The 27,917-nt window shown below is 52.6% G+C and overlaps 2 protein-coding genes and 1 non-coding gene across 4 annotated transcripts in view; 2 read left to right on the top strand and 1 right to left on the bottom strand.

Moving 5' to 3' along the window:
• Nucleotides 1-896, top strand: part of LOC118892646 (predicted GPI-anchored protein 58) — a 2,845-nt gene extending 1,949 nt beyond the window's left edge. Inside the window, exon 2 of the mRNA XM_036847384.1 lies at nt 600-896. Within this exon, the coding sequence (XP_036703279.1) occupies nt 600-896 (297 nt within the window). The remainder of the gene's footprint in view (nt 1-599) is intronic.
• On the top strand, nt 718-27,917 carry CHAF1A (chromatin assembly factor 1 subunit A). 2 transcript variants are annotated; one of them, XM_036848267.1, is made up of 15 exons: nt 719-974; nt 3,971-4,021; nt 5,306-6,171; nt 11,729-11,785; nt 14,325-14,554; nt 14,717-14,777; nt 15,266-15,334; nt 17,778-18,004; nt 18,513-18,681; nt 18,841-18,921; nt 19,358-19,450; nt 20,188-20,440; nt 21,091-21,581; nt 26,770-26,866; nt 27,437-27,917. In XM_036848267.1, exons 1-15 carry the CDS (start codon nt 923-925, stop codon nt 27,535-27,537), a joined length of 2,898 nt encoding a protein of 965 aa, XP_036704162.1. In that variant the 5' UTR covers nt 719-922; the 3' UTR covers nt 27,538-27,917. The 2 variants fall into 2 exon arrangements, with proteins under 2 accessions (XP_036704163.1, XP_036704162.1); XM_036848268.1 differs by lacking the exon at nt 11,729-11,785 and having other exon boundaries at nt 718-974.
• On the bottom strand, nt 2,548-2,671 carry LOC118893719. The gene has a single exon (XR_005019568.1). It is a non-coding gene; the product is annotated as a small nucleolar RNA SNORA28 (small nucleolar RNA).

Below are 27,917 nucleotides of genomic sequence, written 5' to 3'. Positions count from 1 at the left end.
CCCTCATGGAGCTAATGACAAAAACAGAAATGAATTCATTAACCAATAACACGCTAATAAATAAACACAAGCTGTAATTGCTCCAAGAAAAAGAACAGTGTTGTTGTAGGAACTTCATCTTGTTGGGGGTTGGGGAGGAAAGCTCCTCTGGGGTTTCAATCTAAGATCTGAAAGTTAGGTAGAAATCAACCAGGAAAAGAGCTGCGGAAAGAGTGTTCCAGGCGAGGAAACAGCATGTGCAAAACCCTGAGGATTAAACCAGAAATATCCATTTCATTCATTCCCTCTGAATATATTTACTGCCTCTCAAATGCTTCTGAAGCGATATCCAGAGTTTATTTAATTTTATTTTTATTGTTAATATAAAAATAATTTATAATTTTAAATTGCTGTGGCTGTATTCGGCCTATGTCCCATTAGGATAAAAAAAACTTTAGTCTTCAGCTCAATCGCAGCTTCAGGTTGCCACCGGCGCCCTACGTAAAGCATTTCGTCATGACGTAGAGCCTGACCCTCCCTCCTCCCAGAGACATAGCCCTTGAGCTCAGCCAATCATAGTGTGGAGCTCTCAACTTGACACCACCTACCACCAATCGCAGGGCGCCTGCTCCCTGCCAACGACAGGCGGCCGAGAAGAAGCCCCGCCCACCGCGGGAATATCAATAGGGGAGCCATGGGAGCAATGGAAGCCTCGGCTCTCGCGAGGATGCTCCCTGAGCTCCCCTCTTCCCGAGGAGGACCGTCACGTGACTCGGCATCACCCAATCCGCGCGTGGGCCGCGGGGGTCGCCGCGGTTCCCGCCAAATACGAGCGCGGCGGCCGCGGCAGCAGCGGCGCGGGCGGGAGGGCGAGCAGCAGCGGCCGCCTGAGCGGAGCCCGCGCCTCCGCCGCCTGAGGGGAGCTCGAGACGCCGCCGGGGCAATGGTGGAGGAGCCGGAGTGCGGGGCGCCGGGCGCCCGCGGAGCGGCCGCAGGTCGGTTCCGGCCCACGCCGAGGGGAAGGGGGGGCGCGGCGCGCGGCCTGTGCGGGCTGAGGCGGCGGTTTGGGGGCCAACGGGCCTCCCGGCCCCGGGCCCGCTCCTCCCCGCCTGGCGTTCGGTCCGTGGAGCCGTTAACAATCCCGAGGAAGGGCCTTGCAGTTCGAAGGGCACCCTCCTTGACGTTATTGTTGCAGCCGCAACCATTTTTTTTCCGGCACTTTTGCGTCAGTTTGTCCTTCCAGAGCGCTTTGCGGTGACGGGTGTGTGTGTGGCCAGGAGGGGAAGCTGAGGCCCAGGGAGGCGAAAGGGCCGGGTTTGCAGGTTACCGAGTGTGTTTGTGTCCCCTGGACAAGTTGGACCCTGCAGCGGTCCTGTGGCCGGGTGGGGAAACTGAGGTCCGGGGTCACACGGGCTCGGGGACCAGAACAGCTGCGTCTGCGGGTCAGGGCCAGCCCAGGTAAGCGGCCCGGATGGTAGGGGTCTCGGGTTCTTGATGCTGCCGGATATGCATGGTGAAGACCTGTCTTTCTGCTTCCTGTGTCTTGGGAGGGGGCTTTCTGGCGCCTGGCAGGGCCCCAAAACGTGGGGTGGTGAACCAAGGAAGACCAGACGGGTTGTCTCCTCTGCTTGACTCCCATTTTACCCCCAGCACTTGGCACAATGCCTGGCACATAGTAGGTGCCCAATAAAGATGGGTTGGTTGAATGAATTAAGGGTTGGTAGGGACATCAGCTAGTTTAGTTCAGGGTTTTTCAACCTCAGCACTACTGACATTTGGGGCCATCCTGTACGCTGTAGGGTGTCGAGCAGCATCCCTGACCTCCACCCATTAGGTCTCAGTAACAATCTCTTCTTCCCAGTTGCGACAACCAAAAATGTATCCGAGGCATTGTCAAGGGGCCCTCTAGCTGAGAACCACTGTGCTAATTGTTTCCAGACTTCGCGATTTCAAAGAGACATAGAATTCATATAAATAAAGTTGGGACTGATTGTCATTTGACCCATTAGTCATGTTTAATTAAAAAATTTTAAAAGCACCATCTGTTTTGACCATGCACCATAAAAGGGAAGGATGTTTTAATGCCAACTAAAATTAGGAGGGATATAATCTCAGGATAAAGAGCAGTGGTAAGTTTATACAGAAGTGTTTGTTAATTTGTATGTGTACCTTTGAACAATCTGAATCCCTGGATGGGATCCCTTTTTATGTCGACCTGAGGTTGCTTCTGGGCCCCGGGTCACCTCTGTTCCACTTGCATCAAAGCTGGTGACTCAGGGCCATGCCAATAAATCCTTGTGGTTGTCCTAAAAATAAATTTAAGTGGCTAAAGATTATGTATCCTTCAGCTGACGGGAGGAAATCCATGTTTTTGGTAACTGAAAACTTGAGAATGATATTATCTTGAAATAGGTAGAACGGAAATGTGAGCCTCTGGGTACTTTTCGTATATTCCAAGCTTGGAAGTGGGGAGAGCAGCTTCATCTAAGGGCAGCTGAGTTTTTTAAAAGGCCCTAATTTGCTTTTATTTATTTATTTATTTATTTATTTTTAATTTTTTTTATTTACACTGTTTAAGTCTATATAACGGCTTGTCTCACAGAGAAGAGAACACCGGAATAGGTTAGACTTTCTTGCTATAGCAAGCTCAAATTGTGTCAGAGTTTTGATCATCTGCCACAGAGTGTTGCTTGCATCCTGATCTGCTTTTAAAAAATACTCACTTGTATGTATCTTTTTAAAAAAAAAAAATGTAGGGGCTTCCCTGGTGGCGCAGTGGTTGAGAATCCGCCTGCCAATGCAGGGGACATGGGTTCGAGCCCTGGTCTGGGAAGATCCCACATGCCGCGGAGCAACTGGGCCCGTGAGCCACAACCGCTGAGCCTGCGCGTCTGGAGCCTGTGCTCCGCAACAAGAGAGGCTGCGATAGTGAGAGGCCCGCGCACCGCGATGAAGAGTGGTCCCCGCTTGCCGCAACTGGAGAAAGCCCTCGCACAGAAACGAAGACCCAACACAGCCAAAAATAAATATAAATAAATAAATAAATTTATTAAAAAAAAAAAATGTAGATTGGCCAAAATAACTAAACTAGACTTTTCCAAGCCAGGTCTAGCGGGTGTCAGCTTCTAAACTTATTCTAGCCATTTGAAGATATTTATCCAAAGATTTGGTTCTATTTATAGTCATTTCTGCATCAGCTTTGATATTGTGATGCTTTTTTTGAGATTTTTTGTGTGTGCGTGCAGGAAAACATTCTCCCTTATCACTTCTTGACAGCACTTCAGCTCCAGCTTGGCAAGCTTGAAATGCTTTAAGATGTATTACCTTTTATAAACTCTGTTTTGAAAGAAAATAAGCCCTATTCTAATTTTACAGATTTGTTGGTGGGGAGGGCTTGGTTTGGAGGAGGATGATTTGGGTTCATATGAATGGTGAAATCAGTGATACAATGTTTTCTCTCATCTCTACTTTTACTCAGTCTTCTTTTCATTGTCCCTGTTACTGTGTTCATTGGTTTTCCACTATGTGCCAGGCCCTGAGCCCGTGCCACAGGTACAGTGTGGAACAAGTCTCCCTGCTGTCATAAAGCTGGCATTCTGATGGGGGAGGGGGGAGACATAAACACAGAAGTCTCAGAGTGATAAGTGCTCAAGGAAAATAAAACGAGATGTGACGGTGTCCAGGGCAGAATTTCTCAACTCATTATCATTTTTGGGCCAGATAATTCTCTGTCGTGGGGTGCAGTCCTGTGTGTTGCAGGATATTTAGCAGTATCCCTGTCCCCTACCCACTAGATGGTGGTAGCACCCTCTCTCCAGTCATGACAGCCAGAAATGTCCTTAGACGTCACCAAATGTTCCTGGGGAGGTGGGATTGGGGGCGAAATCAGCCACACTGGACAACCACTTTGTACACAGTAGGTACTGCATGTGTGTTTGCTACTTCATTATTTCCAGCATTTAATAACTTATCCTTTGACACTTATTCACAGCCATGGATTGCAAAGACAGACCAGCTTTTCCAGTCAAGAAGTTAATACAAGGTAACTTTCTGGGAATGGGTTAAATATTTGTTCCTGGTTTATATCCTTCATTGTCCTCTCAATTATATTTTCCATTCCCCTTGAGCAGAGGCCATCTCTTGGGGTCCCCAGCAGAAGTCTCCAAGGGGCTGAAGGGGAGAAAACAGTTGCATCTTACAACTGGAAGCTGGGAAACCCGTTTCATTACACTGCTGTTGCCAGGAGCATATCCAGAGTTTGCTGCCCTTACAGTTGGATTTCTCTACTCCAGCACTATTGACATTTTGTAATGTTTTTGTCATGGGGGGCTGTCCTGTATACTGTGGAGAGTTTAGCAGCATTCCTAGCCTCGTCTCCCAAGTCGTGACAACCTTTAATGTCTTCAGACATGGCAGGCACAGCTGCCCCTGGTTGAACAGCGTTTTACAGGAAGTGTCCCCAAATCCTTTCGTGTAAAAAGGGGACTGGATTTACCCTTAGGCCAGGTTAGTGGCTGGACTGTATAAAAAAGGATGGTTTCTGGTTTTCAAAGCTTGGTTACCTGGTTCCCCTGTAGCAGTTTGCCTTCTCCTGTGTCAACTGATAGCAGGTTTGGTGTTGGTGGGAATCATATGAAGGGCAACCATCTTCTGAGGTTAAAGAATTAGGGGCAAACCGTAGAATCCAAGAGCATGATAATTTTATAAACTGACCAAAAACAGGCTTGTTTGTTGAGTCTATTACATTAGAAAATAGTTAATAAGATGTTTGGGCATTTGAGTACATGTGGACTCCATGGGAAGTCACTCACCTGAACTTCCTCACTCTCTTGAGGTGTTGCTGTGTATCTCTTGGGACCAGCCAGAAGGCTGGCATGCAGTGGGAGGGTACTTGTTTCATTGGCAAGAAAAGCTAACAGCTTGGGATGCTGGGAGAAGAATGAAATCTTTCCGCAGATGGATCTATCTCTTTCGCTCTTCAGAGCCAGATGCACTTACCTTCAAATGAGATTTCCACCCATAATAAATAACTTTGGAATTTGAACTGAATCTCAAACAGATCAGAAAGTGTCTTCTCCTTTGAAATTCTTGCAATGTCCCCGCTATGAAAGCTTGTCAGTTTTTGTTTGTTTGTTGCTTTTGCTTTTAGTTAGGATGTTGGAAAAGTACATAATGAGAAGATAACCCCTTTTTAAACTTTAGAAATTCCCCTCACCCCCAAGCACTGCAAGGTCGATTACTCATTGAGCACGTGGAATATTAAAGCATTGATTGTCACTCTTCACACTCTCACTCAACATACGGCCTCCTTCTCCTTTGGTTTCAGCTCGTCTGCCGTTCAAGCGCCTGAATCTTGTCCCAAAGGAGAAGACGGACGACGGGTTGGACGACATGGGGGGCGCTCAGGGTGCTCCTGTGCAGGGTCACGTCCCTGATTTAGAGACCTCTTTGGACCACTTGGAGGACAACTGTCACATGGGCTCCGACATAGATTTTAGGCCAAAACTTGTCAACGGGAAGGGCCCCTTAGATAACTTTTTAAGAAGTCAAGTCAAAACCAGTATTGGCCAGACTGTGGTAATAATCGATTTGACGGAGGACTCGAGTGACCCACCGGACGGCACCATGGGCCACGATAAGCTAAATTCTGCAGCCTCTCCCTCCCAGGAGAATGTAAACAGGGTCACAGACGAAGCTGGAGATGACAGGGGGCTGCCAACGGTCAGTCAGAAGGACGAGCTGGCATTTCCCGAAGAGGCCCTTTCAGACCTCCCGTGCAAAACAGAGGCGGGGGGTGCTGACTCGGTGGGCGCGGAGAGGAGGGGACTCGCACAGAAGGGCTCGCCCCAAAGCTGCCCCGAGCTGACCGGTGGCCTGAGAACGTGCTCCGAGAAGGACCAGGACGGCTGGAGCGGGGCCAGGGGCATCCTGTTCAAGGGGAAGGTGCCCGTGGTCGTCCTGCAGGATATCCTGGCTGCCAGACCCCGAGCCAAGTCTCCTCCTGCCACACCTCCGGGCCAGGCTGTGCCCTCCGAGAGCGAGGCGCTGGAGTCCAGCCCCGAAGAGGACTCTGTCCTGAGCCATTCGTCCCTGAGCTCCTCCTCTCCCACCAGCTCACCCGAGGGGCAGTCTGCGCCCGCCAAGCAGCACAGCAGCCCTAGCCCCCTCCCCGCCTCCACACCCATCCGCAGAGTGAGTATCTCCCCCGAATCAGTGCCGTCGGAATCCAGAGGCTTCTGGGTATGGCCCCTCACTCTTCATCCAGGGACGCTGTGTCCCCCAGATGGCTAGTGGCCGAGCAAGTGGTGCCGGAGACCAAGTCCTGTGACTTTCCGGCATCGAAAGCCATTGGGGTGTTTGGTTGTGTGTACGTTGCGATGTGCTGATGGTTCTGTGAGTCGCCGGTGTGTCGGTGCCATCCTGGTAGCCCTGTTCACACCTAATTAACGGTGCTGGTCACCTCAGCCACTTTAGTGACTAACAGGTGTAAGCGGGCGGCTGTGACCCTTGACTCAGCCTTTAGCTTCAGCTCCCTGCACGCCTCCTGTTCCAACACAGACTCGTAGGGCCGTTGCTGTCAGTAAGCAGTCAGTAAGTGTTTGTGGAGAGACCCCAAGACGGCAGGAAGAATAAAACAGGGGCATTCTTTAGGGTCAGCTCTTGTCAGCACGGCCTGCCCATCTTAAAAACCTCACCCAGAATGGCGAGAACAGGAGAGTCCTGGCACCATGTTTAAGGACCTGGACAGGTGACTTTGGAAATGCCTGTTTCTGTTACTGGCTTCCGAGCGGCACAGTGGCCGATGTCTCTGTTCTCACCTGTCCTTGAGGTCCTGTGGGTAAAACTGATAGAATCAGTCAAGAATACCAAAGCATAGTGAACAGTGTTCTTTGGTTTTTTTTGGTTTTGTAGCACTTGTGTTTGTTCACATCAGGCTTTCACATAAGATTGGATCCTGGGGTGGGTTGTTCATTTGCTAACTGTACCTGCTTAATCTGACCATAAACCACCAACCTTGATTGCTTTCTAAAATTCGATCTCTAAGGGACTAGTTATTTTTCTAGATGGTTCCATGTCTTGTGTTTTACCTCCTTGAGGAGATTGGAGAATGGGAAAAATGGCTTCCTCTTTAGGTACACAAAATATCAATCAAGAGTGGGGTCGTCTTTTTTCCTTCTAAGTTTCTAAATGTGGCAGACTGACATACTCATTTTTTTAAACTTTCATCTGAGCTTTTACCCAGACTCAAAATCCGAGTTTGAGTCCCTTGCTGTCAGCCATCTTGTTCTGTTCTGTCCATCCAGTTGCTCAGAATCCTTCCAGACTGCTGCTTCTGCTTTGCAGAGCTACTTTGTCACATGACTCATGACAGCCAGTGAACCTGGAGAACAGGACATGTACACATGTTTCTATTCTCCTTAATAGCTTCATTTTTTTTTTTAAGTTTGTTTTTATGCCCATAGCCAAGCCTGAGGACTGGGAAGCCATGCAATTGGGCCTTGTCACAGAAGAGTGTTACTTCTTGTCCGCTGGCCTGAGTGGCCACGCAACATCTGAGCACGTGAAACCAAGTGTGCTGCGTTTAGGAAATCCTGCCTCTGAGAGGCTCAATCTGGCTCTGAACACAGGCTTGGAGTTTTGAGATGTTCTAGAAGACAGTGTTACCACACAGCTTTGCAGATAATTCACACTGCAGGTGGCGAAGCCTTCAGGATCCCCCCCCCCCCCCCCCCCCGCCGCCGCCGCCACCCAGCCTGTGGCAGGAAATCGCCCCAGTCACCCACAGGATGGGAGTAGAGCCCCGTGACTTTGGGTGACAAGACAGGTGTGAGAGCGAAATGGAATGACCACCAGGAGGTGCCTGAGGGCCTGGCGGAGGCAGGCCACCTCCAGCCTCACGCGCTCAGCTTTCCAGTTTAGCTTCTCACCTTTCGGGAGTGCTGGATTTCCTGGTCGGTTGGTTGGTTTCATGGTTGGTACCTGACTTTCACACCTTTCCCTGCTGTGGGCCCAAGTTTTTCCTGACCCCTGTGACTGTGGGGAGTACTATTGTTCTTCCGTTTTCCCTCTCTGTCTCCTCCTCCTCCTCTCCAGACTGTAGGCAGACACTTGTTGAAGGCTTACAGATTGTTTCCTATTACCATGTCATGTGTGTGGTTTTTATTGGGCTCCGTTAGTTCTGGACTTGGAATTGTAAAATCTCTGCATTTGGAACCCCTAAGCATTTGCTGGTCCTCTGTTTTGTGTGTGTGTGTGTGTGTGTGTGTCCTGAGAGAGCTTTGTTTCGTTTTTGTTTTTTAATAAATTTATTTATTTATTTTTGGCTGCGTTGGGTCTTCGTTGCTGCGCGCGGGCTTTCTCTCGTTGCGGCGAGCGGGCGTCTCATCGCGGCGGTTTCTCTTGTTGCGGAGCACAGGCTCTAGGTGCGCGGGCTTCAGTAGTTGCAGCACGCAGGCTCAGTAGTTATGGCTCGTGGGCTCTGGAGTGCAGGCTCAGTAGTTGTGGCACACGGGCTTAGTTGCTCCGCGGCATGTGGAATCTTCCCAGACCAGGGATCGAACCTGTGTCCTCTGCATTGGCAGGCAGATTCTTAACCACTGCGCCACCAGGGAAGTCCCTGTTTTGTTTTTAAAAGTACTTCCAGGTATCTAGAGAGTCCGACTTTGAAAAACAATTTAGGAACACCTTTTTGAGATAATCCAGGGTCTCTTGATTAGCCAGAATGTGGCTATTTGTCATCAGAGCTTTTTACCACCTAGGATAGAACCATTTCTCCAGTTTGTTTGCAGTTAGGTGTGTAATTCAGCCTACGTTATTGATGACTCAAGATTATTGTTCCGTAAAGGATTGTGTGGATACGGTGGTGTTATTGGAATCTATGGCTTGCCTCTGTACAGACGCTGGAACTGTTTCCCAGGTAATTTAAATTATACAAGTATTAAATTCTCCATGTTTAAAAAAGATCACTGAAACACTGCAGCCCCCTTTGGCTTTTTTCTGTCCCCCAGGTTGCCACTATCTTCATCTTATATTTCTCTGTGCGGTGTGTATGTGAGAGATCCCTAGGAATAAACAGTATCATTTTTGTTTCTTTACATGGGCCGTATAGTGTAAATATGTTTCTTTTTCATTCCAGGGTGTCTTAGCAATTTTTTACATTGGGATGGGAAAATCTCTTTTTAACTGCTGTATCATACGCTGATGGGTCCCGTGATGGTGTGGATAAACTGCAGTTTGCATAGTCATTCTCCTTGATGGATATTTCTGTTGTCTCTCATTCTTGGCCTTGACAGACAGTAATTGTCATGAGCTTCCCCGAGTCGTTAAGTGGAACTGCAGGCTCACAGGAACGGGCGTGTCAGTTTTTGCCTGCTCTCAATCCCCACATGCCTGGACCAGTTAGGGTCGTGTCTCCCCTCCGCCTGCTGTCCCTCCCCTGCTGTCAGGTTTCTAGCTGCTGCGGGGCCTGTCCACAGCCACCTCTCCTCCCCTTCACTTACTGCTGCTTACTTGCTCTGGGCCTAGAAATTAGACCTCCTTAGGTATCACATCAGAGTGAGTGGGCCCTAGGATTCTCCCAAATAAAGTGTAGGAATTTTACCTCACAGACATGGTTATATCTGCCTTGACTCTTTGGGGTAGTTGATGTGTGTGTTTCATCCTCATTGTGGAATCCTGGATCTTGGTTTTTGGTAGCTCAGTTCCAGGTTGGTAAAATGTGTGGCCTATATTTTGAGAGAGTTCTATAAATACTTAGGCCAGAGGTCAAGAAGATTAAAATTATATCTGTTCAGTAAGGTCTATCTGAGTGCCTGGTAAAGCAATGGAGATACTAGTTTTAAATAAAATCGTAACTGCTCTGGTGGTTGGATATCGTTAAGCCAGCTCTTGGTAGTCACGTCAACTCTCTCATTCCTGGACTCACAGCAAAGGGGAAGATTGTGAAAGGCACTGATTCTGCAGCTGAAATTCAACAACAGATGCGTCTTGCTCCCCAAACACCCTCATATAGCTGTCTGGCAGTCACGTTTGGTGCTACCATCTTTAAACACAAAGGACAACGATATAGACACAGCACCTTACAAGTCCTGCTGTTAAATCCTTTCTTGTGGGGCTCAAGTCCGCAGGCTTGGCAGGCCAAGTGGATGCTGGAGAGGCAGATGCTTTTTCTTAAGCCCTTGGTAAGACGGCTTTGGCGTTTCTGTGGGCGCCTGCGCAGTGAGGTGGGATTGAGCGCTCTGCCAATCACATGGCTTTCACGTGACGGTGCGCGGCCCTCTCCTGAGGGAAGGCTTAGTCCAGAAAGGACTCGGTGCATCCTGAGTAAGAAGGGTGTCTTAATCTGTAGTTTTCTTTGGTAGGAAGTCTTAGGGCGAGGCTTTCCTGGATAGAGGAAGCACTGTTTTTACATAGTTTTGTTGGCATGTCAGACAATTTCAAGAGAAATGGGCTTTCGGTTTTTCAGCTCGTCTCATTTTCTGGCTGCCTCCTCAAGTCTAAAATGAGCCCGGGTGGGTATTTCTTTCCAGCCTGAATTCTCCCCATTGGTCTTCCATGCAATGAATGGTCTGTTCGCCAGGATTCCCCGCTCTGGAGGTAGCTTAGGCCAGTAGCCTGGACTCCTTGTGTGTATTCCTACCTGGGACCATTTAGCCAGCACGGCGAGGGAGTCCAGCCGTGCGTCTTGGTCAGTCCTTGTAGCCCATGCTCAATTTGAAGCAGGACGATAGAGAATGCTGTGCTCTAGAACACAGGGGTTCTAGACCAGATTGCCACCTCTGGCCAGCTGACCTTTCTTCCTGGGCGTTTACTCTGTGTTCTAAGAAGCAGGGCTGTGCTGGGCAGGGGGTACAAACATGGGAATCCAGCCCGTACACGTGTCTTACTTGACTCACGGGGTGTTGATTTGTAGACATTACAGGCAGACCTTGGAGATAATGCGGATTTGGTTCCAGACCCCCACAGTAAAGCGAGTATCACAATAAAGTGAGTCACGTGGATCTGTTGGTTGCCTGGTGCATATAAAAGTTATGTTTACACTATACTGTAGTCTGTTTAGTGTGCAATAGCATTATGTCTGAAAAAAAGCACATACCTTAATTAAAAAATACTTCACTACAAAAAACGCTGTTGTCTGAGCCTTCAGCAAGTCGTTATCTTTGCAATAGTAACATCAAAGATCACTGACCACAGATCACCATGACAAGTATGATAATGATGAAAAAGTTTGAAATGTGAGAATTACCAAAATGTGACACAGAGACACAAAGGGAGCAAATGCTGTTGGGAAAATGGCATTGTGTTGGTGTGCCTGTACTCACACAGGAAATTTCCACCGGCAGCCTCTCCGGGGAGAAGCAGAAGGGGCAGCAGCAGTGCTGGGCTGCGTGCCTGTAAGACTCCGTCCTCTGTGGCCAGGGCGCCTCCTCTCCAGGTGCCTACAGACCTACCACTCTGTGTCTCCCTGACACCAAGGCCCCTGGCTGTGGCTTCTTATTTCCAGCTTGGCCACCTACGTTTTTTGGTTATCTGCCTCCCGGTCTCCCCTTTTATCCCCACATGCGTTGGAGTTTATGACCCAACTAAGAAGTTTTGGTTCTGTTTGCTGGAACTGGTCACCCGGAAAGGTTTTCACTGTTGTTGTTTTACATTGTTTCCTCCTTGCCCTCCCCAAGGACTGTGCAGTATGTTAAACGTGTTAAAGTGATTGAAACAACCTGTGTTTACAGATCGATGTCTTTCCTTTCAGATAAGTAAGAAATTGGTCAAAGGCTCTGCAGAGAAGAACAAGATGAGACTGCAAAGAGTAAGACATGTCCCCTGAAATAGAAACTTCCCCTGGTGCGCTTTTTGCAGTAAATAGGAAGCAAAGCCCTTTGCCCTTCTCTGGCCCCGTTTTCACCCTCCCCTGCTTGTTCTGAGCATTATTTTGATTTTTGCTTCATTTTGCATAACTGGGCCTCGTGCTTATGGGTTGCATCATTTTTAGGTTGTTGAATCCTAAGGTTTTGCACGTAGGCTTTTCTAAGCTCTTATTATAATTAGTACTGACTGTCGTAATAGTTGGGCAGCCCCACTGTAGTTTAAAATTGCCTTAAAAATAACCCAGTGGCTCTCCCTGCGCCCCAGCCTCCTATGCGCATAGATTGAAGTTCCATCCCTTCCCAGGCGCTGTACCGTGGTGGCCCCTACATCAGATGGGTGATTACTGTTTAGTGGTTCCCTGCTGAGTCTTCCATTCTGTTATCTGGAGGTCACCACGTTTCACACCCAGCGGTGCAGGGACCTTCTTCCTTACTGGATGAATTGCAGAGAAGGCCATGGCCTTCTTCCCCGACCAGCTCACGGAAGGGGCGCCGATGACAGTTGGCTGTGCGCTCACCAGGCATTTCCTGTGCCGTCTGCCTTATGGCTGTGTTCGATTTTTGTGGGTCAGATTTTGATGGCTTTTTTAGAGTTTATCTCATTCTTCATTGTAGTTTCAAAGATGGGCACCTGCGGGGCGGGAGTGGGGAGGGCCTGATTCCAGAAGCCTCCTGTCCTCGTAGTTAGCAGGGGGAGACTCCTCCTCACCACCCGGCACTCGCGGCTGGTCTCGTTACTCAGTTACTCGATCCAGACCAGCCCCTTCTTCAGGTATCCCACGAGTCACGTGCGGAGGGTACCTGGCAAGGACGTTCTCAGATCTCTACCAGCATGCCTCCATGGCTCTTGTGAAGCGAGCAAAGGTTGATCAGGGCAGAGGGTAGGATATTCTCTAGGGACACGGGCATGATCATAGGCCTGTACCAAAAGCTGAGTTGTCGGGCTTCTGCCAAAGGTGAGAAGCTCACCTTTGGTGGTTCCTGTCCTTGAGAATTACCCTGCGCTATGTTAGAAGGTAATGCCCTTCAGTCTGGGAGGTGAAACTTGTTTAATACAAAATCAAAATTATATGATAACCCAGCGCCCCAGGCCACATACGAATTCTTTGGAATGAGGAGCTGATGTGATTAAAGGAGATGTTCCCACTTTAAAGAATATCCAAGAAACTAGCTGTTTCCTCCTGCTGGTGATGAAACGGCACTGCCGTAGTCATAGAGATCACTCTGGGTCCTTTCTTAACATCTGACCTTTTCAGATCCCAAGAAATGTTTGTTCGTTTTGGGTTTTTTAATTAATTTATTTATTTATGGCTGTGTTGGGTCTTCATTTCTGTGTGAGGGCTTTCTCTAGTTGCGGCAAGCGGGGGCCACTCTTCATCGCGGTGCGCGGACCTCTCACTATCGCGGACTCTCTTGTTGTGGAGCACAGGCTCCAGACGTGCAGGCTCAGTAGTTGTGGCTCACGGGCTTAGTTGCTCTGCGGCATGTGGGATCTTCCCAGACCAGGGCTCGAACCCGTGTCCCCTGCATTGGCAGGCAGATTCTCAACCACTGCGCCACCAGGGAAGTCCCCGTTTTGGTTTTTTGAGAAATGGTTTTAAAGATAAAAAGAATTTTTTCTTTTGAGAAATGGCTGTAAAGATTTAAAAAAAATTTTTTTTGCTTTTATTTTTTAATGTGTTCTCATCTGCTCCTCACTGTTTGTTTGTTTGTTTTTTTTTAATTTAATTAATTAATTTATTTATTTGGTTGCACCGGGTCTTAGTTGCAGCAGGCAGGCTCCTTAGTTGTGGCATGTGAACTCTTAGTTGCGGCATGCATGTGGGATCTAGTTCCCTGACCAGGGATTGAACCCGGGTCCCCTGCATCGGAAGCGTGGAGTCTTACACGCTGCGCCACCAGGGAAGTCTCAGTTCCCCCCCTGTTTTTAAGACTTGCTCATCAGGTTCCCCCTCCTTGTCTCATCCCACTCTCCCATTTCAAGAGAAAGAAAAGAAACCCTATTGTCTGGAATAGTTTTGGGGGGACGGGAAGGAAAATATTTCTGTTTTGAAGGTAGGGAAGCAAAACCTGTGGGTGTTTTTGTGTCTTTATTTCACCACAGCTTTCTGAGCAGATAAATGCAGTTCAGACCCAACAGCAGGTACCCGGTGTAGGCAGCCTAGAGGTGCTTACTTAATCTTTTTTAATTAAGTAAAAATTAACCCTCATCCCACGTTTGAAGACGGTGTCTTAAACGTATCTTACTTTGAATTGCCCAGAAGGTCCTGTGGCAGCCGGCTAACCCTCATCGCCTTTCTCATGACAGAAGGAAATGTAATGGACTGAAAATTCCCTTCTTTGTAAGGACGCTGACCAGCAGGCTGCTCCCGGGGCTGGTTCCTTCGTGCCTCCCCTCCGCTTGCGCACGGCCGCCCCCGGACGCCGGCGCGGCCCTTCGTGGCATCCGCGGGGCTGAGCTGTGGACCGTCTCCCGTGCAGGATAAGGAGCGCCTGGGCAAGCAGCTGAAGCTCCGGGCTGAGAAGGAGGAGAAGGAGAAGCTGAGGGAGGAGGCCAAGCGGGCCAAGGAGGAGGCCAGAAAGAAGAGGGAGGAGGAGAAAGAGCTGAAGGAGAAGGAGCGGCGCGAGAAGCGGGAGAAGGACGAGAAGGAGAAGGCAGAGAAGCAGCGGCGCAAGGAGGAGCGGCGCAAGGAGCGCCAGGAGGCCCTGGAGTGCGTGCCCCGCCCCCGCCCCTCCCCCTCCCCCTCCCCCTCCCCCTCCCCTCCCCCCTCCCCTCCCCATGCCGGCCTCGTCCGCGTCCGTCTCCCGGGGACAGTTGCCGGGCATGGGCCGGGCCTGTGCTGGTTGGTGAAGCTGAGTTTTGACGTCCTTAGGGCTAAGCTGGAGGAGAAGCGGAAAAAGGAAGAGGAGAAGCGGTTGAGAGAAGAGGAAAAGGTAGCATGTTCTCCCAGAACTTGCATCTTCCTGTGTGTTTGAGAAGCGGGGTCTTTTGCCTGCTTACTGCTAGATTTCGGATGTCGTCCCAGAGGTAGTGGGAAGCGGGGCGGGGGACCCAGGGACTGACACGTGCCTGCTGGCTTGACATCCCGGTCCTTCTGCAGCTCTGACCTTTTGAGACTGCCTGGTACCCACTTGTGGGTTTTGAGAGCTAACATCAAAATAATGCTTTCAATCTAAAAATGCTTGGGGTTCAGTTCTAGGGGCTTTTGCATGTTTTAAAACAGTTTCTCGGGACTTCCCTGGCAGTCCAGTGGTTAAGACTCCGTGCTTCCAATGCAGAGGATGCAGGTTTGATCCCTGGTGGGGGAACTAGGATCCCATATGCTGTGCGGCATGGCCAAAAAATAAAATAAATTAAAAAATAAAAAAATAAACAGTTTCTCTTCATTTCTTCCTCATCCTCCTCTTCTCTTACATTGCAGCGCATTAAAGCCGAGAAGGCGGAAATCACGAGGTTCTTTCAGAAACCAAAGACTCCACAGGCCCCCAAGGTGAGCAGCTGGCCTCCTTTGGCTTTACTTTTGGCCTTTGTCAGGCTGTTCCTTTTGAAAAACAAAAAGATGTCTTCTGACCCACTGGCTCTGCTTTCATCAAGAGGGGCCTCCGCTTGCCCAGGGAGCTTTGATCTCTGGTAGGGTCTGGAGGTTCGATATCTTGTCGTTCACTATGTGCTCAAAAAGGCAAAAAGTGGCACGTTTGCTAAAACTGCCAAGCATTTAGAGGTTGCTTCGTCAACAGTTTTGTGCTGGGAGCCGTGTGGGAAGGTGTAAGGGAGGAAGACCCGGTCCTCACCCTCGGAGATTTTCTGCTCAACGTAGGAGACAAGGTTGAGCATAAAGCATGTGGGATTCAGCACAGGGTTCTGCTTCCCCATCTGCCATCCGGTCACCTTCTAGACCATCCTTTGCCTGTGGAGACCCCAGACCTCCATCCCCCCCCTCCCTCCATGCTCCAGAGGTGTGACCCACCTCCTCTGATGCAAGGGTGTCCTTCCAGATCATTCTCTGGGCGCGTGCATCCCTTCGTATATTTGTGTATTTATGTAGGTAACAAATCATGAATTTATTATGTTACCGCTTTGTTCGCTTAGCCCTATCTTGGATTCTTGCCATGTTGGCCTCTCTTCATTCTTTTTCGTTGCTGCATAAAGTGTCGTGATGTGGGTGGCATCATGGTTGATATCCCCCTCCCCTGTTGATCCCCCCAAACGGTGCATGGATGTCACCAGCACACCTCTCGGGACGCAGACTTGCCACTATGTCCGGAGGACACAACGTTGACAGAGTTGTATTTGTCATTGTCCAAGTGCCCTCCCAGCAGGAAATGCTGATGGACAGTCTCCCGTCCCCACAGTGCGTGAAAATACGTCCTCTCCGCCTACTTACTGCCAGCACTGGATGTGGCGAATTTTCTTGTAACTGCCGACCTGACGGGTGAAAAATACGTATCTTTGTTTCACTTTGTTTTTCCTTGATTCTCAGTGCAGTTGAACATCTTTTCATCTTTGCTTGCCATTTTATTTCTTTTTCTGTGACTTTCCAGTTCCTGTTTCTTGCCCATGTTTCTGTAGGATAGGCTTTATCCCGTATCTCTGGCTCTTTATATAGTCTGGGTTTTCATTCTTGGTGGGGTACACTACACATACTTCCTTCAGTCCATTCCTTCCCCCTTGACTTGTTGATGGTATCTCGTACAGAAATTTTTCGTTTTAATGTGAACATTTTTATTCTTTTATTGTAATTGGCTTTTGCTTCAAAAGCCTTATGTATCCTGTGGTTACAGACATGTTCTAATTTTTTCCAGGTTTTTTTTTTTTTAGCTTACGTTTTGTTTTTTTATGTTTAGTTCCTTAGCTTAGCTGGAATTCTTTGTGCCCGTGGATTCGGGCGTGGCCGTAATGTTTCCCTGTACGGATACCCGATGTTCCCAGCAGCTGTTAGTGAGGAGAACAGTCTACTGGTTCTTGGCCTCGGCTGTGTGTTGGACTCACCAGGGAGCTTTAAAAATCACTGGAGCCTGGATCCCATCCCAGAGAATCTGATGGGCCTGGCTTGGGCATCAGGATTTTCAACAGTTCCTGGGTGACCCTGTCATGCGACCCACAATGAGGGTGCTGGCCTCAGCTGTTGTTTTCTTGCTGGGGTGAAAGGCTGGCCTTCTTATACCCAACCTCAGAGACGTACACGCTCCTCCTAACCCCCCATGTTGTCCTCACTTGCTGCCACCCTCGGGATCCGCTGACGCAGACGTTCACGATGCTGAAGGAGCTCCAAGAAGGGAACTCAAACCTACCAAGGTTGGGAATTTCTGGAGGTCCGGTGGTTAAGACTCTGTGCTCCCAATGCAGGGGACACAGGTTCCATCCCTGGTCAGGGAACTAAGATCCCACATGCTGCCCGACACCACCAAAAAAAAAAAACCTACGAGGGTTTACCGAGGAGGATTCTTAGGACACAGACACCCGTGTTTCAGGTTTACGTCAGGCTTCAGCTCTGTTTCGAGTCATCTTGTAACTGTGTGGCGGGTCACTCTCCTAGGTCTCTGTTTGCTCATCAAGGTCTAATTATCTTAAAAAAAAATCCAGTGAGATCCGTCCTTTTCAGGAGTACTGATCAGCGAGTTCTGACAATGTACAGGGCCCTGCAGCCACCTCCGTCATCAAGATGTAGAGCATTTCCGTCCCCCCAGACGGCTCCCTCCTTCCACCACAGCCCTGGCAGCTGCCGACACGATCTCTGGCCCTGTAGTTTCGCCTTTTCCAGAAACCCACGCAAATGCCATCAAGCAGCATGTGGCCTGTGTACGCGTCTCCTCTGACCTCCCAACCTGAACGACTCGAGAGCACCGGGCCTCGCGTCCAGCGGCTCCTCCTCACCGCTGCTGTGTGCGGGTCTGTCACAGTAGGGGTGCCATCACGCCCCTTCTCCATTTCAGACCCTGGCCGGTTCCTGTGGGAAGTTTGCCCCTTTTGAAATCAAAGAGCACATGGTCCTCGCCCCTCGCTGTCGGACCGCCTTCGACCAAGACCTCTGTGACCAGTTAGACCAGCTCCTCCGGCAGCAGAGCGGCGAATTCTCCTTCCTGAAAGATCTGAAAAGCCGGCGGCCCCTCAGGTCCGGACCCACCGTGGTTTGTAACCAGAACACAGACCTTTTTAACAGGTTAGTGCTGGTGGAGACTGCCGTTTGCCCGTTGGTGATGTCAGAGAGCCCTGGGTGGCCCGGGCAGACCCCTGCGTTCTGGTCGCTCCTGAGTCCTGTGGCCTTGGCTGGTCCTCTCCCTCCCGGGCCTCAGGCCCCAGACTCGGCTGCTTCACCAGACCTCTCTCTTCCGGCTTCCCCTGAGCCTCCGGAGTCTCCCGGGTGCGGCGGCTTCGCAGAAAGCCCTGCTTTGGAGGGTGGGCTGTGTGTGCCGGCCTCCCGGCAGGGCAGGGACATTCCCCCACTGTTGCCAGCTTACCCGTCACACGCCGCCTTGGTGTGTGCTGTGGGGCAGCTGCTGAACAGTCGGGCTTCTCCCTCTCCTCGCGCCAGGCCCCTGGAGTAAACGCTAGCCTGCCTCGGGGCAGGTGGTGCCGCCGCTTCACGGCCCGCTGCCCTGGGGGGAGGGCCGCTGGTGGTGGGCGGGCGTGCCACAGAAGGGCCTCTGAGCAGGGGTCTCTCCCCTCAGCGACGTGGTGATCGTGGAGAGCAGCAAAATGGACGACGTCCCCGAAAAGAGGAGGTTTGGCAGGATGAAGCTGCTGCAATTTTCCGAGAACCACCGGCCGGCCTACTGGGGGACGTGGAACAGGAAGACGACGGTCATCCATCCGAGGGACCCCTGGGCCCAGGACCGGGTGAGCGTGCGGGCAGCTGCCCCTGGCCCTCTGCGCCTCCTTCCCAGTGCGCCCTTCTCGCTGGGCTCCGGGGACTCCCTGAGTGTTCTAGCCTGCGTGCGCCGCCTTTCCCTTCCGCCCCTGAAGACGACAGTGACCGCCGCGTGTTTGCCCCCTCAGGACCTCCTGGACTACGAGGTGGACAGCGACGACGAGTGGGAGGAGGAGGAGCCGGGGGAGTCCCTCTCCCACAGCGAAGGGGTGAGCGCGGCCGGGGGTGCTGCCGGCTTCCGGCAAGAGCCGCCGTGGCCCGGGCCGGGCTACCTCCCACTCAGCGTCCGGGTTTACGGCCGTGCTGGGAAAACCTCAATGAGTGGCAGTAACCTGCCTGGCGGTGGACGGGGTGGCGTCCACCCGCTTCTGGATGGGCCTGCCTGCTCGCTGCCTCACCGAGGGGCCCACCGCTCCCGCTGCTTTACGTCTGGGCCTTGCTCGTCTGTGTCCTGCCTGACCCCCACCCCCGCTGGAGCACGATGGGGCTGGGTCATGGGAGTGTGGCTGACCCTCAGGGTGTGCATAGGAGTGAGACTGGAAGCAGTAGGAGGCTTTTTCTTTCTTAGACGTTCACAGGTTAAGATTTTACGTGAAGCATGTGTTGTTTCCACACATCATGAACGTACTTTTTTCTCTTCTTGAGGACGACGATGATGAGGTGGGAGAGGATGAGGATGAGGACGATGGTTTCTTCGTGCCCCATGGGTACCTGTCTGAGGATGAAGGAGTAACCGAGGTGAGGGGTGAACGGGGAGGGGACAGGTCCGGAGCTTGGTGGCCGCCGACCTGGGGGTGGTGACATAGGTCTCAGCCCACCCCCACGGCCGATTCCGCGTGGACCTCGCTCCCCACAGCCTCAGAGGCTCAGCGCTCCCGCCCCCCCAGCTTTCTCAGTTCTGCCAGATGGTGGGACTGTTGAGGTAGCCATATCTAGGGCTCCGAAGGCCTGCCGGGTCGTGGTGTGTGGGTAGTGGGGAAGCTGACAGGGCTGATGCCACTGCGGGAGTGACTTGTCTCAGAGCCAGACTTGCGGGGCCTGTGTTCTTCGTACGTTTCCAGCCAACGAGGCAGACAGGTCTTGTTGGGCCCGCAGTGTATCTGCCTTAGACAGTGGCACCAGTCTGGGGTGGGAGAGGGCTGGGCATGGTGATTTCAGCTTCAGGATCACATGTTAACCAGAAAACCCACAGTGGCATTAAGAGGCTTACTGGCGAGGTCATAAAAAATACCTGTGACTACCCAGGGATGGCCAGAGGGGGCAGATGCACCTGAGGCACCAAATGGGGGAAAGTGCCAGTTATCGTTCAATCCGAAAATGCCCCCTGCCCGTTTCATCACCCGTCGGGGGTTGGAAGCTGGGTGGGCGCCGTTCCTCGCCGGCCCGCCCCTGCACGTGCTCACTGCCCCAGAGGCTGGGATCACGGGTGCCGGGGAGGGGGACCCTGAGCGAGTGTCTGCTCTCTAACCTGTAAGGAGTGTGCCGACCCGGAGAACCACAAGGTTCGCCAGAAACTGAAGGCCAAGGAGTGGGACGAGTTTCTGGCCAAGGGGAAGAGGTTCCGCATCCTCCAGCCCGTGAAGATCGGCTGTGTCTGGGCGGCCGACAGGGACAGCGGAGCTGACCTGAAGGTGCTGCAGCAGTTCACGGCCTGCCTGCTGGAGACCGTGCCCCCCGAGGAGGAGCAGACGCCCAAGGCCTCCAAAAGAGAGAAGAGGGACCAGCAGAGTGAGTGCCGGGGACGGGTGGGGACAGAGGGCTCGGGCTCCCACCTCCTCCAGGCCCGGGGCAGGCAGGAGACTTCCTAGGCACGTGGCGTGGTAATTCAGAAGTTCTTCCAAAAAATAGCCAAAGCCAGCGCTTGTTGAGCACATGTGTCCTTTCTGTGACACTCACGAGAGCAGTACGGGGCAGCCACTTCAGTCGGCCCGTTTGCCCAACCAGCACACACATCCCTAGCTCTTCAAAGCCTGGGAGGGCCCGCCACTCAGAAGGAGAACGTGAGGACTGTTACTAAGGAAACAGGCGCATGAAGTGAGACATGACAGCTTATCGCAACGAGTCCTGCCTCCTGCGGCTTGGGCCTCAGAATCTCTTCTGGAGCAAGTTCATGTGTCTTAAGTCCACCCATAAAAAGCCACCCGCACTAAACCTATCGTGGTTGGTCATTTCGTGATGTCAGTAAGCATTTTGCTGCTCACCTTAAACTTACATGGTGCTGTGTGTTGATTATATCTCAATAAAACCAGAAGGGAAAAAAAGTCCACCCGAAGCTGACCATGTTTCTCGGCCTCGGTGACAGATTGGGGAACCCGGGTGCCACGTTTATTCCATCCCACCCCCGAGTCTCATCCACCGTGTCCCCCTCTCCCTGCCAGTCTTGGCCCAGCTGCTCCCGCTGCTGCACGGGAACGTGAATGGCAGCAAAGTGATCATCCGGGAGTTCCAGGAGTGCTGCCGCCGAGGACTGCTCAGCAAGGACGCCGGCAGCCCTGAGCTCAGCGCCGCCAGCCCCCCGAGCCCTGGCCCTTCCCGCCCACAGACCCCTACCGCCGGCGAGGACACCGCCGTCCCCTCCAAGGCCAGGCTCAAGCGGATTATTTCTGAGAACTCGGTGTATGAGAAGAGACCCGACTACAGGATGTGCTGGTACGTCCACCCACAGGTGCTAAAGAGCTTTGCCCAGGAGCACCTGCCTGTGCCCTGCCAGTGGAGTTACGTCACCACAGTGCCCTCGGCCACCAGGGAGGACAGTGGCAGCGTCCCTGCCCCAGGGCCCAGCCAGGGGACGCCTGTCTCACTCAAGAGGAAGTCGGCGGGCAGCATGTGCATCACCCAGTTCATGAAGAAGCGCCGGCATGACGGGCAGGTGAGACCCCGCAGCGGCTTTGTTATATTTAACAAACTTTCTTTTTAGAGCAGTTTTCGATTTACAGCAAAATTGAGGTGACAAAACTGACCAAAATTGAGGGGAAGGTACAGAGATTTCCCGTGTGCCCCCTGCCCCCGCCACGCACAGCCTCCCCCAGTATCAGCGTCCCCAGCCAGAGCTGTGCGGCAGTTGCAACTGATGAACCTACATGGACACGTCACTGTCACCCAGACTTCGTGGTTTACTAGTGTTCACTCTTGGTGCTGTGCGTCCTGTGGGTTTGGACAGATGTACGAGGACTTGTATCCAGCATTACAGTGTCATACAGAATAGCATCACTACCCTAAAAACCCCCATGATCCGCCTATTCGTCCCTCCCTCCCTCCAACCCCTGGCAGCCACTGATCCGTTTACTGTTTCCATGGCCTTCTTTCACTTAGTCGTGTGCCTTTAAACTTCTTCCCTGTGTTTTCATGGCTTGAGAGCTCATTTCTTTTTAGTGCTGAATAACGTTCCACGTCGTGGCTTTTATTTAGTTTTTGCACTCATTTAACACAGTTACTAAGCACTTGCTCTGCACTAGGTACCCTGCTAAGCCTTGTAGACAGTGGTGAGCAAAACACCATCTAATGGGAGACACAGACGGGGGTCGGTGGAGCAGACAGCCAGCCACGTGATTGCAGCCTGACAGCGCGTGGAGGAGGAAGCGCGTGGCCCCGTGGGGACACGTGTCGCGAGGGGCTTGCCCTCGCCTGGTGGTGGGCGGGCTTCCTGAGAGACGCTGGTCCCCAGAGTGAAGTCTCCAGTGCTGCCTGGACACCCAGAGGCTGGGACCCGAGCCTCAGCCTGGGTCCACGTTTGATTGTTCTTTCTCTTACTGGAATGTGGGCGTGAATGAGTCTCATCTTGTAGCTACTCTTACTGGAAACCTTGTGGTGTGAGTACTGGGTCCTCACTTTTTTCTTTTCAAAAGATAGATTTTATTCCTTTTATTTTATTTACTTTTGGCTGCGTTGGGTCTTCGTTGCTGCACGCAGGCTTTCTCTAGTTGCGGCGAGCAGGGGCTACTCTTCGTTGCGGTGCGCAGGCTTCTCAGTGCGGTGGCTCCTCTTGTTGTGGAGCAGGGGCTCTAGGCACGCGGCCTCAGTAGTTGTGGCTCGCGGGCTCTAGAGCTCAGGCTCAGTAGTTGTGGCTCACGGGCTTAGTTGCTCCGTGGCATGTGGGATCTTCCTGGACCAGGGCTCAAACCTGTGTCCCCTGCATTGGCAGGCGGATTCCTAACCACTGCGCCACCAAGGAAGCCTCTGATTTTTTAAAAATCTTATTTATTTTTGGCTGTGTTTTGGGTCTTTGTTGCTGCACATGGGCTTTCTCTAGTCGCGGTGAGCGGGGGCTGCTCTTTGTTGCGGCGTGAGGGCTTCTCATTGCGGTGGCTTCTCTTGTTGCAGAGCACAGGCGTGCAGGCTCAGTAGTTGTGGCTCACAGGCTCTAGAGCGCAGGCTCAGTAGTTGTGGTTCGCGGGCTCTAGCGTGCAGGCTCAGTAGTTGTGGCGCACGGGCTTAGTTGCTCCACGGCATGTGGGATCTTCCCGGACCAAGGCTCGAACCCGTGTCCCCTGCATTGGCAGGCGGATTCTTAAGCACTGCGCCACCAGGGAAGCCCACCGGGTCCTCACTTGAGGCAGGCGTCTCACAGACCTAGAGATGTGGGGAGACTTGATTTTACGAGGAGGAGCTGGGTCTTCCGCTCACATCCCGGGCTCTCCTCGGGGGCGCTGCCACTCCAGGAGCTGCTGCTGAAGGCTGGGTGGTGACGGAGACAGAGGGGAGCCGGCATGCGCCCCACCCCCACCCCTGCCCCCCGCCCCCTGCTCCTCTGCTGTTAGTTAGTGTGTGGCCATCGGGGTGAGGAGGCCAGGGGGGTTGGGGTGGGGGGAACGGCTCTTGGAGTGACGTTTAGCCTTCTCCCTGAGGCCAGCAGACTGGTGAGGTCTCGGGTGCAACGTAAACCTGCTTCCTAAACTGTCACAGCAAGAGGGACCGTCAGAACCATCCGGTGTGGTCATGCCGGCTGTTCCTGCCACTCCCCAGCCCCTGTCCCTGTGAGGCCTGTGGACACGGCTTGGTACTGGGGGAGCCCACCTGGTGAGGAGTTGGGGGCCCCAGCCCCACAAACACTTCCCTCCCTGGGCCTCGACCCAAAACAATCCATTATGTGTTCAAGCTGTGTTCAAGCCGCAGAGCCTTTTCACGGTCGATGTCATTAGCCAGACAATCTTAGCAGGACCGCGAGTGTGGCTGCTCTGGTTGAAACTGGCCAGAGAGCCTGTTTGAAAGGGGCTGGGTCTGGAAGACCTCCTTAGTGTCCTTATCCAAGCAGTGTTCGTGGGCTCCTACCCCCATCAGCCCTCCCTTAGATTCTCGCGAGACACAGCTGTCTTCCTGAGCCCCTCTCTGCTCGTCCTCTCCTGGTGTGGCCATCCCCACGCGTGTTCATTGCCTGTGTTTCTCTACGTGGAAAACGACTGTTTAGCCCTTATTACTTTCCTCACGCCAGGCACTTGACGTGGATTCTTACGTTTCATTGGTGCTTCGTTGTTTACTGAGCTACCAGGAACGAGAAAATGCTCCCACATAAACTCGGTGTCCCTCCCCAGGTGAGAGGGGTTGATTCATGAGAGTCAGTGACGCCTTTCATCCCACAAGACACACGTGAACAGCAGGCAGTGCGGCTTCTCCCCGTTCACAGGCCTTGAAGAGGCTCCGCGGTGTGGCGGGGACTCACGGAAGGCTACACAGCCGGTGGCTCTGGGTGTGCTGGCCCCAGCGGTTCTGATTCAGTGGGTGTGGGGTAGGTGCTAAGGTCTGCAGTTTAAAAGCCCCTTCTCAGGGAATCCCGCGGGAAGGCCCCAGGACCACAGCGTGGCCCAGCACAATGGGTGCATCTCGGGAAGGGAAGCTCAGAGCACCGGCTCTTCAGGGTGGTGGGGAGTCATCCCCACTGCTCCTCTGAGTGCTCGAGGTGTGACACCCTGCTTGTGACAACACTTGGTCCCCTGGAACTGGGCAGGCCTCAGGTATAAAGCCCCCTGCGTCACCTTAAACTCATGGGAGTTTGTCTCCAGCAACAGGAAGTCAGGAGCTTGTGAACATTGTCGTCCGGGGCCAGGCACCTCCTGTCGCACTCCCTCCTGCTTTAGTTTGTGGCCTTGTCTTCATGGTGGCAGAATGGCTGCTGCACCTCCAGCCAGCAAGACGAGGATGGCCAAGCCCACCCTGGGGAGGATTCCCATTTGGCTGGAGGGGAGGCTGACTTCCACCTTATCTTTCTGGCTGGAATGCTCTGGCATAGCCACCCCAGCTGCAAGAGAGGCTGGTTCAATGAGACCTTGACTGACAAAATGCTGGTTGATTTGGAAGGGCGGGTGGGAGGATAGCTCTGGGTTTGCGTTGAGCAGGGCCTGTGCTGCACGGCGCCAGCATAAAGTGGGAGCCACGGGTGGTAGTTTCTGAGGTCAGGATTGGAGGAGGCCTGGGAGCACGCGGAATGCTTCCCCTTGCGTTTTCGTAAAGCCACTAACTGATCCTTCCACACGCTTGGGGGTAATTGTTGCTAAACTATAAACGCATATGAGTAGCTTAGCTTGGGTTGGGCTTTTTCAATTTGTGGGAATTCGAAAATCTTTTCATTTAGAGTTCAAAGTAGCCATGCTACCTTACAGGTTTACAAGGTACCATGATCTAGTGAATCGAACAGGCTGAGGTCAGGTGCCAGTTCTGCCACCAAGTGTGTGTGTGGCCCCACGGCAGCTCAACCCTTCGGCCTTGGTCTTATTTTTACATGGGCAGGGGCTGCATTTGCCCTTTCCAGTCTCCATGCTTTGTGGTTCAGTGTCTTCCTACTCCGGAGGCTCACTTTCCGGCGCTGCACCCTCCCCTGCAGTAGTGACAGCAGCGTGGCGAGCTGTCCCGTGGCCCTCAGCTCAGCAGGACTCGGGGCGCCGTCCGGAACCCTCACTTCAGAGGCTTGAAACCTGTCGCGTGCCTGTGGGGCTGTGGGCGGTGGTTCCTCCGAGATTTCCTCATTCATCTGCTCTTGGCTTCCTGTCTGGAGGGCCCAGGGGCTGGGGAGAGGTCTAAAGAGACACATCTGTCCCATCCCTCACCCGACCCAAACCAGTACCTCCAGGGCAGCGCGGGGGAGAGTAGCGCTGTCTGTGCGTCTTGGCCAGTCAGCTCTCTTGAAACAGGTAGCTGGAAACTGCCCACAGCGTCCCCAGCGGTGCCCCTGCCTGCCTGGGGCCATTCCTGCCTCGGTGGCTCCCAGCCCGAGGAGCCCAGCGTGGAGCTTCTACACTAGCACTGAGGGGGCTGTGAGCTTGAGCCCTGTCTGCCGGCCAGGCTGGGGAACCGTGGGCAAGGCGGACAGCCCTGGTGTGCTGTCGTCCCTTTTCCAGGCAAACGGAGACTTCTGTAGCAGAGGAACTCCAGGAGTGTTTTGAGAAATAGCCTCCCCGCGGAAGTAACCCCAACTCCACCGCCTCTGCTGGCTCTTTGTTCATGTACAGAGTGCGAGCCGCGTGTGGATGGGTGATGTATAAAATCGGTCCTGTTACTTTCCACAGTCTGTCTCTCTGTCCTCTCTGGTGGAAGCCAATGAAAACAGCCTGGGAATCTCACTGGAAATCCTACCCTCCGTAGAGCCTTCCCACCCCTCCCAACCCCTGTCCACAGGGTGCAGATGGTGTCCTCATGGGCAGAACTGGTCGGAGTCTCAATCAGAGGGAGAGAGTTAACCAAGCGTCAGGCGGAGGGGATGAAGCTGTTGGGCAGAGAAGAAAACAACTTCTCAGCCACTTAATGCAAATAATAATTCAGAGAAAGTGTGTGCTTTATCCATCTCTCTTTCAAACCAAACCGGAAACCCAGAGTTCTCATTCAAAAACAATAAACAAATTATTTTTGTAATCAGGTAAATAACAATGGGGGTAGTTTTCAGAAATCTGAACATAATTAGTTCATTTGAGAGAACTCCCCCAAAGTTTCCTTGGATCATAACCCATCAGACAGACTCCTCAAGATAGGTGGAGGAGATCAGGAGTAGGGAAGCGGGTGGCGGGAGGGGCCACACCGTCCCTGTCTGCTGCTGCTGCCGCTGCTGACGGCCGTGCACCTTGTCTGTTCAGGTCGGAGCTGGGGACCTGGACGGCTTCCAGGCGGACACAGAGGAGGAGGAGGAGGAGGAAGGCGACTGTGTGATCATGGACATCTCGGATGTTGGGGGTGAGAAGGGTCCCAAACCCTCCTTTCCTTCAGGCTGGCAGGAAAGGGAAGAACGGTTACGGTCACTCTCCTGCTCGCCTCCTGTGACTAACGGGGACTGAGTGAGGAGGCCCTGGAAGGCGCTGGGCGGGCCGGTCTGATGGTGGCGCGGGCAGTAGGCTCCAGCCCAGGCCCTGGGCTGCCTGCCCTGGTCTGAAAGCTGCATTTAGGAAACCAGAGATCTGAAGGTTGGTGGTGATGAGCTGTGTCAGGGAGGGAGGGTCTGGGGTGGGGCGCCCGGCACTGGTGAGGGGCAGCCTCTGAACCGAGCTTCCCAGGGGCAGTGAGCCCCAGGCCGGCCATCCTCAGCAGCATGAGCTTCAGCAAGCCACTGGGCCTTGCCGCCCACTTTCCTCATCTTTGCCACGGGCTTCCCCTGCCCTGGAGGGTCAAGGGTAAAGCCGCTGGAAAGTGCCATGGAAGCACACGGGCTAGAGGTGGACGCGGCCGAATCTCTAGTGAGGATCGGGCAGCCTGCCCGGCCCCACAGTGGACACGGCGGCTGAAGCCCCTCCCTCTCTTGCTTTGCAGACATCCAGGCCCCGTGTGGAACCACTCCTGGAGCTGGGGGGTCTGTGGGAGTGGACACCAGTGAGAGCCTCGTGGCCTCCAGCTCGCTCGGCCCCTCCTGAGCGCCCCGACTGGCCTGTGTATGTACGTAGAATGGTTAGGGTATTTTCAATGCCTCTCAGATACTTGAAAGTCCCGATTCCTGTGTAAAGAGCACTTTGTCCTGCTTCGCAGACCTCCCTGGAAGTTTGGAAAGTTTTATATAGGATGCTTGATTAGTTCTTTTTGATATTTGTAAAAATTTCCCCCCCAAAGCTGCATATTATTCTGTCCCTTAATAAAGCATTATTGTGATGTGATGACCTGCACGGGGAAAGCCTGGTTGTGCTCTCCGGACCCCTGGCAGGCACTGTGATGAGATGCTTGTAAATGAATTGAAGCCCCTCGGGTGCGGTGTGGCGCCCGGACCTGACATGGATGTGTATAAACTATTGTCTAGCCT

Source organism: Balaenoptera musculus, chromosome 3, assembly GCF_009873245.2.
Source record: "Balaenoptera musculus isolate JJ_BM4_2016_0621 chromosome 3, mBalMus1.pri.v3, whole genome shotgun sequence".
Classification (NCBI taxonomy): domain Eukaryota; kingdom Metazoa; phylum Chordata; class Mammalia; order Artiodactyla; family Balaenopteridae; genus Balaenoptera; species Balaenoptera musculus.
Note: the sequence above shows the minus strand (reverse complement) of the source record. Positions and strands in the feature narration are given on the sequence as shown.